Source organism: Tamandua tetradactyla, chromosome 8 (assembly GCF_023851605.1).
Source record: "Tamandua tetradactyla isolate mTamTet1 chromosome 8, mTamTet1.pri, whole genome shotgun sequence".
Lineage (NCBI taxonomy): Eukaryota > Metazoa > Chordata > Mammalia > Pilosa > Myrmecophagidae > Tamandua > Tamandua tetradactyla.
This window is the reverse complement of record NC_135334.1, coordinates 53,169,974-53,182,629: the sequence shown is the minus strand read 5'-3', so window position 1 is coordinate 53,182,629 and position 12,656 is coordinate 53,169,974. Positions and strand designations below refer to the sequence as shown.

The 12,656-nt window shown below is 36.3% G+C and overlaps 1 protein-coding gene across 7 annotated transcripts in view; it reads left to right on the top strand.

Annotated features, from left to right (window-relative positions):
• The window catches only part of NAALAD2 (N-acetylated alpha-linked acidic dipeptidase 2), a 63,005-nt gene that overhangs the window by 13,908 nt on the left and 36,441 nt on the right, over window positions 1-12,656 (top strand). The window contains exons 1-7 of one of the 7 annotated variants that reach the window (XM_077113305.1): window positions 359-418; window positions 725-854; window positions 1,601-1,712; window positions 9,594-9,780; window positions 11,142-11,243; window positions 12,004-12,129; window positions 12,400-12,586. In XM_077113305.1, coding sequence (XP_076969420.1) covers window positions 398-418; window positions 725-854; window positions 1,601-1,712; window positions 9,594-9,780; window positions 11,142-11,243; window positions 12,004-12,129; window positions 12,400-12,586 — 865 coding nt within the window. In that variant the 5' untranslated portion in view covers window positions 359-397. Of the gene's footprint in view, window positions 1-358; window positions 419-613; window positions 859-1,600; window positions 1,713-1,868; window positions 1,935-9,593; window positions 9,781-11,141; window positions 11,244-12,003; window positions 12,130-12,399; window positions 12,587-12,656 lie in introns of those variants that run through there. The other 6 variants (XM_077113307.1, XM_077113304.1, XM_077113303.1 and 3 more) reach the window with 6 other exon arrangements.

Genomic DNA, 12,656 nt, shown 5'->3' with positions numbered 1-12,656 from the left:
TCACCACTTTGCAATGCTTCTAAACTATTTTAAAGAGAGATGCTCTATAAATATAATACCAGGATGACGACAGGGAAGATGAAATCTGTTGAGACCCTTCTGTCAGTATTCTTGCAAGGCACTTTTAATATGAAGTAGGTAAAAACACTGTTACAGGCAAGGAAACAGAGCTAGAAAAGTTAGGAGACCTGTTAGGTGAAGGGGGAAAGAACTCAGTTCCATCAACTTTGATGTTGATGCACGGTTGAGGAACTAGCAGTGCGTTATACTGGAGCAGGTTGAACCAGAAGTGCTTCCCGAGTTTCACCAGTTAGAAAGTAGGACAGAGAATCTGACATCAGAGTAATCAACAGGAAAGGCAAGACAGTAGTTAAATGCAGTATGCAGCAGTTCTTGGATGGCGGCAGTGAAGACAGGGGTAAGGCGAGTTCTTCAGGAAACAATTAGTGATACTTTCTCAGGGTCACTGCAGGATCAACAGAATGGAAATTCGCTGAAGGAGGAAGAATGGGTCTCCCTCCCTCTGCTGGGTTTCCTCTCTTCCCTCGAGGGCCTGCAGGGTCATAGGGGCCCAGGAGAGCTTTACATTCCTTTTCCCGGTTTTTTGGCTCGGGACCTGGAGGCGGGGCTTTGGATGGTGGGCGGCAGCGACGCGCCCTGCTGCTCTCAGAGCCCCGCGAGCTTTGCAGCGATCGGGCAGCTCACCCTCTCTGTTGGTTCGCAGCCCCCAGGCTCGCGAGGGGGGCCGGTGCGCCAGGATCCGTCCGGAAGAGGCCATGGCGACGTCGAAGGGCCGACTGTACCTTTGGATGTGCTTGGCTGCAGTGCTGGCATTTTTCCTGGCAGGATTTATGGTAGGTAAGTGTAAGAAACCCTTTCTTCTAATTCTGCAGCTGCTCCTGCGCGTAGGAAAAGGGGAGAGAATTTGGGCCAGCTGAGCTCCTTAGGGCGTCCTCCGGGAACTTCAGCAGAATTAAAATAGAATGGAATGAATTTTGGCCTTCTTGCTAATTGAAGTGACAGAAATTCATATTTATTAATTGCTCACTGCGTGCTGGGTACTGTTCCGGGCTGTTGGAAAGACCACTTACAGCTTCCACTATCTGCAAGGATGAAAAAGTGGTTTCATTTCCAGGCAGTATTAGGTGAGTCAGAACTTTCAACTACCGTGTCAGAAACTGCGCTACGGACTGGATTCCCAGGGCAGAATAAGGAAGCCAGGACATGTGCCTCGATGAGTAACATGAGAAACTTAAAGAACATCCCTACATATATCTTGTTTTAACAAACTCAAGAATTACATTACATATCAGAATTTAGAGGTTTTCTGCTTTTCTTTCTTTTTTTCTCTATTAGTGACACTGTGGGTTTATAACAATCATGCATAAAATACCGGATACCTGTATACCATCCAACTATTAACACCTTACATTGGTGTGGAAAAGTAGTGTTACAATTGAGGTTTTTTTGCATTTAATATGAACTACTTTTTTTTTTTAAGTTTACCATGATCTGTTTCTTAGGTAAAGGCAATTTTTTGTTTTTGGCCTCTGATTTTTATAAAAGTCGAAAGCAACTGTGTTGTGTTGCCCACCCGCAGGCTGGTTTGTTAAGCCTCTCAAGGAAACAGCCACTTCACAACGCTATCATCAAAGCATACGGTGGAAACTGGTATCAGAAATGAAAGCTGAAAATATTAAATCATTTCTCCGGTAAGCTGTTTTTACATATATCTTAAAAACGTGTTTAATATAATTCAGAATGAGACGTGTAGAAAACACTGGTTTTATTCGTGTAGGCAATCTTGTTTGTATGAAGTTGTGTATTACTAAGTAATTTTTGATCGTTGAAAATATCTATCATTGCAGGGTGAAGTCCCTTTGAATGTTAAAGGAGTAGGCCTTCCTTAATCTGATGTACAGAGGAAATATCTGGTTAGTTTACTGAGAGATGTTTCAACTTCATATTACTTCATATTACTTTGGATTGCAACTGAATGCTTTTCTTTGTTCCTCTAGCCTGAGTTTGATCAGTGATTTTATTTTAATATTCTTCATATTCTGTCAGGAAGAGTTTGACAGTTGTTAATGCAGTGGTTTATAATAAAGGAGATCAATCTTTCAGATTCTGTCTACCACAAGTTAAATCTTTACCCCATTTTGTAAATATGAATGGTAGCCACAAATATGGAACCCTAAAAAGGAGAAAAAAGGCAAAAAAGGATCGATGCAAAATACAGTCTCAAAGTCTCATACTTTTTCAAAGTATGAAAAAGCATTATAATCAGGGGAGTAATTATGAACTTTTTGAAGTAGTAACCATGACATTGATTTCTTTGTTCGGTCCTTTTCAAATAGGGGTCATTTTAAAACACCAGTTTTGGGGTGCAAGGGTAGTTCAGTGGTAGAATTCTCTCTCGCCTGCCATGAAGGAGTTTGATTCCTGGCTGAAAAAAAAAATTCAACAAATGGTGCTGCAATAACAGGATAGTCACATGGAAAAAGAATGAAATGTGACCCCTACCATACAGCATACAAAAAAAAAAAATCAGTTTTATTCAAATGTAATTTACCTAAAATAAACTGCACCCACATAAAGCCTATAAATTGAAAGTTTTGACCAGTAGACACAACAAACTAACTTCTCAATCAAGGTACAGAAAATTTCTGTCATATCCTTTGTAGTCTATCACGTCTGATCACCTCTGGCCTTAGCCAATCATTGATCTACTTTATGTCATTATAGGTTTGTTTGCATTTTCTAGAATTTTAAAGGAAATCATACATTATGCACTCCTTAATGTTAGGCTTCTTTTACTCAGAAATAAAACTTACATTCTTATGATTTTGAGATTCATGCAAATTGTTGCAGTATGAGTTCATTTTTTATTGCTGAGTAGTATTCCTTGCGTGGATATACTACACCGTGTGTAGTTGATAGACATTTGTGTTGCTTCTAGCTTTGGGCTATTGTGAATAAAGCTGCAGAGGACGTATGTTTACAAGTCTTTGTGTGAACACGTTTTTATTTTGGAATGGCTCGGTATATATGTTTAACTTTTTAAGAAAATGATCGTTTTCCAAAGTGGTTGCACCATTTTACATCCCCATTTGTCATGTGTGCATGTTCTAGTTGTTCCACATTCTGGCCAACACTCAGTTGTTTTGGCTCCTAGAACTACTTTTTGTTCCATATATTATGAGGCTTATTTATTAATGTTATTCTTCAGGATGAAATGACACTTTTATGTTTATGAAATTTCCCTCTTTATCTTTTTGATATTCTTTGTCTTTTAGTTTATGTTATTTGATATTAATATAGCCACACAAGCTTCTTTTACTTACTGTTTATATGAGTATCTTCCCTCCATTAATTTTCAGCCTTTCATTTTCTTTATAATTAAAGTATTTCTTCTATAGAGAGCATATAGTTGCTACTTGGCCTTTTATCTATTTTAATAATATTAAATTGTTTTCTCTGGAGGCAGCATATGGGAGCAGTTTGGGTTTTTATCCTCTGTTAATCTCTGCTTTTTGAGTATTTGTCCATTATTATTTGTAATTATTGCTATGATCAAACTTTAAAACTTTAATCTACCATTTCATGATTTGCTTTCTATTTGTCCCTTTTGTTTTTGTTCCTCTACTCCTAATTTCCTTCTTTTTTTTTTTTTTTTTTTGGTGGTAGGACATTATTTGAAAATTTTGGAATTCCATATGCATCTATCGTTTGCATTGTTTTTTAGTGGATACTCTAAGGATTACACTATACATCTATAAATCTTCACTGTCTTCATAAAGTTATTGTACCACTTAACATAAACATGTAGAAAATTTACATTTTTATATATGTATACCTTCTCCCCAAGCATCCTTTATGCTGTAGTTGTCATATATATCATATATGTATACAATATGCACCTCACAAAATAATCTTGTAATTTTTTTGAGTTATTTATATGTATTATAATTGAGTAAAAAGAACAGTCTTATATTTCTCAGAAATTTATCATTTATAATGCTCTTCATTTGTTTCTGAAGATTTGGGTTTTCCTCTGTTTTTTTAATGTGACTAACGTAAGCATTTCCTGTAATTTGGGTCTGTTGGAAATGAATTTTCTTCATCTGTAAGATTCTTCATTTCACCTTCATTCTTAAAGCATATTTTTCTTGAATAAAGAATTTTGGGTTGACCTCTGACCCCCCATCTCCCGAACTTTAAATGTTGTTTTTCTTCCAGCTATGGCATTTGAGAGAAATCCAGTCATTTCTGTGTGATAAAACATGAGTCATTAATCTTTGATTTTCAGCAATTTTATTATGTGCCTAGACATAGTTTTCTTCAGATTTATCCTGTTTGTGGTTCTCAACCCTATAAACGTATTTTTCAATTACTTGAGATGGTTTTATTAATTATTTATTAAAACACTTTTCTGCACCATTCTTTCTCAGCTGTTGTCTGAGACTCCAGTTACCTGGTAGAAATTTTATTATTCCACAGTTCTTAAAGCACCTTTTATTTTTTCTCTTGGTTCTGAAAAGATTGGATATTTTCTGCTGGTCTATTTTCACGTCTCTGACTCTTCTGTTACCACCCTTCCTTTACAATGAATTTTTTATTTCAAATGTTGACTTTTTTTCAATTTTAAACATTCCTTTTCATTTATTTAGATGTTTTTTCTTAATCTGAAGGTAATGGATCTCTTCCTTCATTATGATTGCATTTTCCTTTACTTAAATGAATGCAATTATAACAGCTGCTTTAAAATCTTCATCTGATAATTCTAACATCCGGTAGTTTGGGGATTGGCCTAAATTGTCTTTTCTTGAAATGTAGTCATGTTTTCCTGGCTCTTTGGAAGTATAGTAATTCTGGATTGCATTCTGGACAATTTGCCATTGGCTTTTAATAAAAGGGGATTTATTTTGTTAGTTCTTCAGAGGAAAGGCAGCTAACTTTCCACTGAGGTTCTTTCTTATGTGGGAAGGCACATGTTCTGTTCCCAAGGATCTGAATTCTGTAATATTCCTTTGGAAAGTGTTGATGTTTTCGTTTTAGCCAACAAATTTCAAAATCTTCTTGCCTTTCTCTTTCTTGGACAAAGCCAAAAATTCACAAGCTCTTCATGGGGCCAATCACTTTCTCCAAGTTTTGAGACCCTTTCAGAGGTCTACCTGCTTTTGTTTACTCTCCAAAGTCCTTTTTTTTGTTGTTATTCTTATTGATTTTTGTTTGTTTGTTTTGTCTAGAGTTTACAGTTATTTTCTTCAGGAGCCTAAGTTTGTTAATAGTTTACTCTTCCATACTGGATATAATGGCTTGGTCATATATATATATATTTTTTTTTGTTGTTGTTGTTGTTGTTTAAAATAAAGTTTGATAAGATTACTAATTTTTAGGAATAATATCGACTAATAACAGATTGTGGGCAACATGTTTAATTTATTTTATAATTATCATACTTGCTGATTCTCTCTTAATTGCAGCATATTAACCCTATCTCCAATGCCCTTAAATATACTATCAGCTAGATTTATAAAGTCACATCTTATGCTAAGAGTTGAATCCAACAGGGGGTACATAATCCCACATTTTCACAAATAATCTAGAATAACTTGATGTTTTCTTAAATTGACCCCCAAAATCATGCTTTCATATATACTCAGTCACGTTAAGTTCTCTTCTTTCAGAAATTCTTTCTGAATTTCAGAAGTGCTCTACTATTTTCTGAAGTATAATATAAAACATTTGTTTGGGATTCTAGAATATACTTCTAGCCCTCAAATTCCTGAGGTTGGGTCTGTGTTAAACAAAAATGACATTCAATCATTAGAATCAAATCAGTAAGAGGAAGTACATACACTGTGGGTATATTTTCTTCTTTTCTGTGCTCTTGTCTGAAGAGATCACAGGGTACTGTGCTGGGTACCATCGATGAACTAGAACGAGCTATGGTAATGAGGAATGAACGCAACTATAATGTTCTTACGAAATTTGAGCTGACTTATGACCAAGGCGTGTCACATTATTAAGAAGCTGAAATTCACATTCAAATTTGAGGTGCTGATAGTGGAAGTAAAGGAAAAGAACCACTAGGCACTGGGATGAATGACACTTGAACAGAGACTCAGTCTATATTGCTCATGTAATACAGTAAAATCTCAGAATATCTTACTAAGTGAGGCAGAACGCTTTATATTTAAATTTGTGTAAGTTAAAATTCCAGGTAAGATGTTGTTCTAGTTTGCTAGCTGCCGAATGCAACACACCAGAGACAGACTGGCTTTTAATAAAAGTGGATGTATTTTGTTAGTTCTTCAGAGGAAAGGCAGCTAACTTTCCACTGAGGTTCTTTATTATGTGGGAAGGCACAGGATGGTCTCTGCTGTCCTTCTCTCCAGGCCCCCGGGTTCCAGCAACTTTCCCCGGGGTGATTCCTTTCTGCATCTCCAAAGGCCTGGGCTGAGCTGCGAGTGCTGAGATGAGGAATGCTGAGCTGCTTAGGCTATGCTACGTTGTGGTCTCTCGTTTAAGCACCAGCCAATTAAATCACACGTCATTCATTACAGCAGGCATGCCTCCTAGCCAACTGCAGATGTAATGAGCAACAGATGAGGTTCACGTACCATTGGCTCATGTCCACAGCAGCAAAACTAGGTACATTCACCTGGCCAAGTTGACAACTGAATCTAACTACCACAGATGTTAACACTGTTGAACCGTGCAGTGAATTATGGAGTATTCAAAAGAAAGGGCCAGAAAAATTATAAGTGGCATCAAAATTACAAGTGGTTTCTAATCCTAGAGATGTGGAGACATGAGAAATAAAAGAGCTCGCAGTGAACAGTGTCCTCAGAGGAAACCAGGTTTTAGTTAAGGCAAAGAGGTCAAACAAACATTCAGAGAAGGGGCTAAGGTCATAGGAGAATTATCATTCATGCATCTAGAGGGTTTTAAGACCACAATGAAAGAGTTGAGGAGGAAAAGGAGGGGTTCAAGAATGGGTTAAATGTGATGAGTATCATTTGATTTTTTCCTTATTCTCATTTTCTTCCTTGTTGTTAGGTGAGCCAGAAATGTTCATTCTATCCTGGTCTTGGCCTTGTGTATACTTACCATTGTAATAGTTATTCTTGCCTAGTCTCAGCCCTGTTTTATAGTTACTGTTGTTATGGTTATTACAGTTTAGCCTCAGTCTTGTGTATATGCTTACTATTGTAGTGGTTATTGTAGCCTAGTCTCAGCAACTACCTCTTGTAATGGTAATAACTCCATCCTTCTTTGTTTGAATCGATAAAAACCCTGAACTCCTTAGACTAGGGGGGAACAGATTTTGGGGCCCATAGACCATCTGATCTCAGGCTTCACATGTAGCAATTAACTCTTTCTCTCTTTGAAACCCCAGTGTCTTAGCTTGGCTCTTACATGCATCTAGCAGAAAACCGCATTTGCTTGGCATCATTAGGGCCTCAACTTTGTGTGTTCTTTAAGTATTCAGTAAGGGCAGCCAAGGAGTCTCTTGACTATATTATAAACCAGTCGTGAAAATTCTATTCCCTGTCGCAATGATTAGTTTGGGGAGGGGTATATGACCGTATGGTGACTAATGAAATGGGAGGAAAACTGAGGTGACATCTTCCCCCAAAAGTGTTCCTCTGATTACAAGAAACACGAAAGAAGGAATAATTGTTCTTGTTTCTACTCAGTTTTGTTGTGTCCTCAGCATGTGGTGCCTGGAGCTATAACACCTATCTTGTGACTAGGAGGAGAAATTGTAAAGTGTAAAGTGAAGAATATTGTAACCTGTTGCTGCACTTCTGCATTTCATTTCAGTGGGTTCTCTGAAGACTGAGAGGAAAACCCTCCATCTTAATTTGAGGAAATAGGTCCTTCTTATAATTGGGAAAATAAATATCATCTTATTGTAGAATATAAAACAATAAGGAGATATATAAAGTAGAAATTAAAAATTCCCAACCTTACTGTTTTTTCTGTATTTGTATAAAGTTAACATCTATCTATACACACAGTTAAAAATTTTAAAACTAAATTTGTAAGATGTCAAACATCTGTACCCTGTAGTTTTCATTTAACCGTTTAGAGAGGGAAAGCTTCACAGAGGAGACGCTTAGAGACTCTTAATGCATGATTAATAGTTTGCAAGTAGAAAAGAGAGGTGAGTCGAGGCAGTGATGGAAAGAGGTTCAGGTAGTGGGACAATATTTATGTTTGGGGGAAGACTATACAAAGGCTCGAAGGTATGAGAGCCTGGTCACTTCAGCAAAAAAGATGAGTATATCAAGTAGCATCAAGTAGAAAGACGTTTATAAGGAAAATGGTGGGAAATGAAACTGGAGAGGTGAAAGGGTGGCGCAGATAAAAAAAGTCCTATGTCTCATGTTAGAGTGTGAAGTTTATAACATGGTATAGGAAGTCATAGAAGGATTTACGGTAATGTATCAGGTGAATGACTTAGTAAAATTCCTATTACTAAATGACAGTAAAATTCCTACTTTCTAAAGGTAATCACAGATTCTAGCTTCAGCACTTACTAGCTATGAAATTTTGAACAAGTAATTTAGCCACTCAGTTTCTTTGTTTACAAAATAGAAACAATGGAAGAAGAATTGTGAAGATTATATGAAATAATTCATTAAAAGTGCCTGCTACTTTCTAAAGGTAATCACAGATTCTAGCTTCAGCACTTACTAGCTATGAAATTTTGAAAAGTGATTTAGCCACTCAGTTTCTTTGTTTACAAAATAGAAACAATGGAAGGAGAATTGTAAAGATTATATGAAATAATTCATTAAAAGTGCCTGGTAGAGTGCTTGACATATAATAAGCCTTAGATTATTAGTTACTTAGTTACTTCTCCTTTACTTCCCTATCTCTTTTGGTTGTCCTTTGGGTGACTAAAAAACCACCTTATACAAAGTGTTTTTTCTATATGGATGGAGGAGGGGTGCAGAAATAATTTAAAAATATTTCTCAAGCAAATGAAATCTCACTAAGAACTATGTTTGTGAGGCCATATAAATGGTACAACACATTTACACCAAGAGAACCAAGAGAACATTGCCCAAATTCAATTTAAAACCTGTATTGTGTACTTCCTGCATAACGGGCAGGGTATAAAAATAAAAATGAATGGCCTCAACATCAGTGAGATAACTAAACAACTAATACCTTCAGCATGATAAAAATAATGGTAGAAGTTTAAGTGTAGAAGTCCCCTAGTTGTCTCTGGCAAACATTAAGGTCTTTTTTTACAAAAGTCTTTTATTCGCTGATGGAGAGTGAGAAGGGGCACCAGTGGTACAGAGGCGCGCATTCTTCAAGAGTGTCTCCTTACACCGGGAGTGTTGCTAGTTGTAGGTGGGATGTATTCTTTTGCGCAAGAGCATAATGCAAAAATTATGGTTTTCCACAAATATTTAAAAATTGGTGTATCTGGAAGTTGACCTCTATAGCTGGTATTTTTTATTTCTCTGACACAGAAATAGCTATGAAGTAATGTGTCTAGAATAGTTCTTAGGCACATCAGCTGAACACAGTCTTGAACTCACACTTGTATTTTGTTTTCATTTTAGGTCATTTACAAAGCTCCCTCATCTGGCAGGAACAGAACAAAATTTACATCTTGCCAAGAAAATCCAAACCCAATGGAAGGAATTTGGAGTAGACTCAGCCGATCTGGTTCATTATGATGTTCTCCTATCTTACCCTAATGAGACAAATGCCAACTATATTTCAATCGTGGATGAACATGGAATTGAGGTGATTTGATTTGGTACTTTTTGTATTTTATAGTCCCCCCCCCCCCCCAGTTCAGATAGAAGTAGAGATGTGTTGAAGAGTGTAAAGGAAATCATATTTTCTAAAAAGTTAACAATTTGCAAACCAATTATTCAGTGCCTACTATGTATTAGGCACAGCGCCCAGTGATGGCTCCTGAGGCTAGAATGAAAACTAGGACATGTTTCCTCCTCTTGATTAAGGTGGCATTGGAACATATCATTTCAAATCAGTATGGTAAGTGCTATGAAGAACATGAATAGGGTTTTTTACACAGAAAAGTGTCACTTTACCATCCTGGGAATTAGGAAGTCTTCCAGTAAGAATTGGTAGGTGAGTTTTGAAAGATCATAAGAAGTTACTCATGTGAAAAAGCAAGGTAAGGGAAGAAAATTTTAGGCAGAAGAAAAAATATTGACAAAGACTTAGTGACATAATAGCTTAGTTTTATTTGGGAACTTAAAGACTTAATGAATTTTCTACAGTGTAAAATACAAAGTGGGTCATGACAGATAAATCTGCCAATGTGTTTTTGGGAACAGGTCATAGAAGGCTTTGCATGCCATCCTGAGGAACTTAGACTTCAACTTCAGTCCATGGAAACCATTGACAAGTCCTAAGAAGGGAATGGATATGGTTAGAGAGGCATTTAGATAGATTGGGCAGTTTGCAGATTAGATTTAGGGTAGACAAGGAATCTGAGTTGGAGGACTAATGTAATAATCTAGGAGAATGAGGTCCTGAATTAGATGTTTGCAAAAATGAGGAGGAGGGCTATGTTTCAGAAATTGTTAGGAAGCAATATTAGCAGGGCATGGTTAGTGACTTACTGGAGGGAGGAGGTAAAGAAAGAGTTCAGGATGACTCTTGGATGTCTGTTGTAGGGGTCTAGCTAGTGGTATTTTTCTTAGATGGAGGGGATGTGAAACAAGAAGTGGCATGGGGTAGATGATGAAATCAAATTTGGACATCGAAGTTGACATAACCATCAGTTCCTTGAATGAGTCTGGAAAGGTGGGTGTGAGCATCTCAGCTATGGGTACAATTTTAAGAGTCAGTTTCAAAGGTAGGGAATTCAGAATGAAGCAAGCAGAAAGGTGAAAACAAAACATTATTTGAATACAAACAAAAGAAAAGAAGGAGACTCATGAATGCTACCTTCACAGCCCGCTTTTTTACATTACATAACTTTTAGTTACCTGAGATGCTGTGAATTCATAGAAGTTTCTACTGCTTTGAAGACAGTAATGATGAAGCTCTTTTTTGTTGTATCAAGTAAAATTAGTTATTATTTAATAACAATCTAATCATTCTCAAACTTGATGTGTTTCAATTCTTGTTAGATTTTCAAAACGTCATACTTTGAGTTGACACCAGATGGATATGAGAATGTTACAAATATTGTACCACCATATAATGCTTTCTCAGCCCAAGGCACACCAGAGGTAAAAGGAAAGATTTTTTTATGCAAGTCTTTCAACCATCCTGTGTTATATAAAACCCATCTAGAAGAGTAAGACCCCAGGAATTATGTGAATCATAATTACTAACCCACAGTTTAAGACAAAGTAATGTGAGCCCTTTCTCCCACCCAGTCAGCCCCCCCAAAAGAAACAGGAAAATAAAAATGTTGGGGTGTTGAGGGAGTACATTTCTTTTTTTATTTTTTTCTATTTCTTTTTTTGGGGGGGCAGTAAATTTAAAAAGCAGCCCCTGATGAAGCAAATGCCACTCTTCAAAATAACAAAGAAGCAACTGAGCATGCCTTGAATTTAGTTAAGGGCAGTCGTTGTTTTTACAAGCATCTTTCCTGTGTTTGTAATCTGACTTTTGATTTATGAATTACACTACAGAAATTCTTAAGTAAATGCCATGGTTAGAAATTAAACATGGTTGAGAATTTTAAATGGCTTTTATCTATTTGTGAGCTATGGTTCAGTGTTTACCAATGGTTTCTTCGAAATGGAACAGACAGTTTAAAATATGTTTCATATATTATCTGTTTTTTTTTTAACTTTATGGAATTTTGAAAGAGTCTCTAAAGAATTGTACATAAATACTATGGGTCTGTTTATTAAGAACAAATCAGGAAAGACAACTTTTGAGGATGTATTATAGAACAAATATATTCTTTGGTTTACAATTTGATTATAGCAAAATTATGTGTTTTTAAAATTTGTTTTATTTTGCGTTTTCCCCCTACAGGGAGAACTTATATATGTAAATTATGCTCGTACTGAAGACTTTTTCAAACTGGAAAGAGAGATGAAAATAAACTGCACTGGAAAAATTGTTATTGCAAGATATGGGAAAATTTTCAGAGGAAATAAAGTAATGTGTTATCTGATTTTCTAGATGGGTTATATAGGATATATCCTATTATTGTAAATGATCAGGTGTGTAACTCTACAACATTTGTAGAGTTGTATAGAATAAATGAGAGTTTAAGTAAGAGGGAAATTGTATACAAGGCAAAGAGTACTAAATGTGTAATAGCACACCATAAAGCAGTGTCTGCATTTCCTTACATTATTGTTTTCTTACATGAATAAGCCAATCATTTGCCATTTTTGTATTTTGAATTGCATGCTGCCCCTGTAGGTTAAAAATGCCATGTTAGCAGGAGCCATAGGAATCATCTTATATTCAGATCCAGCTGATTACTTTGCCCCTAATGTGCAACCATACCCCAAAGGATGGAATATTCCTGGAACTGCAGCCCAGAGAGGAAATGTGTTAAATTTGAACGGTGCTGGGGATCCGCTCACTCCAGGCTATCCAGCTAAAGGTAATTACTGCTTGGAATTTAAAAGCTTTTCCCTTGTATTATTTTGATTTTCAATTTTCATGAGGGATAG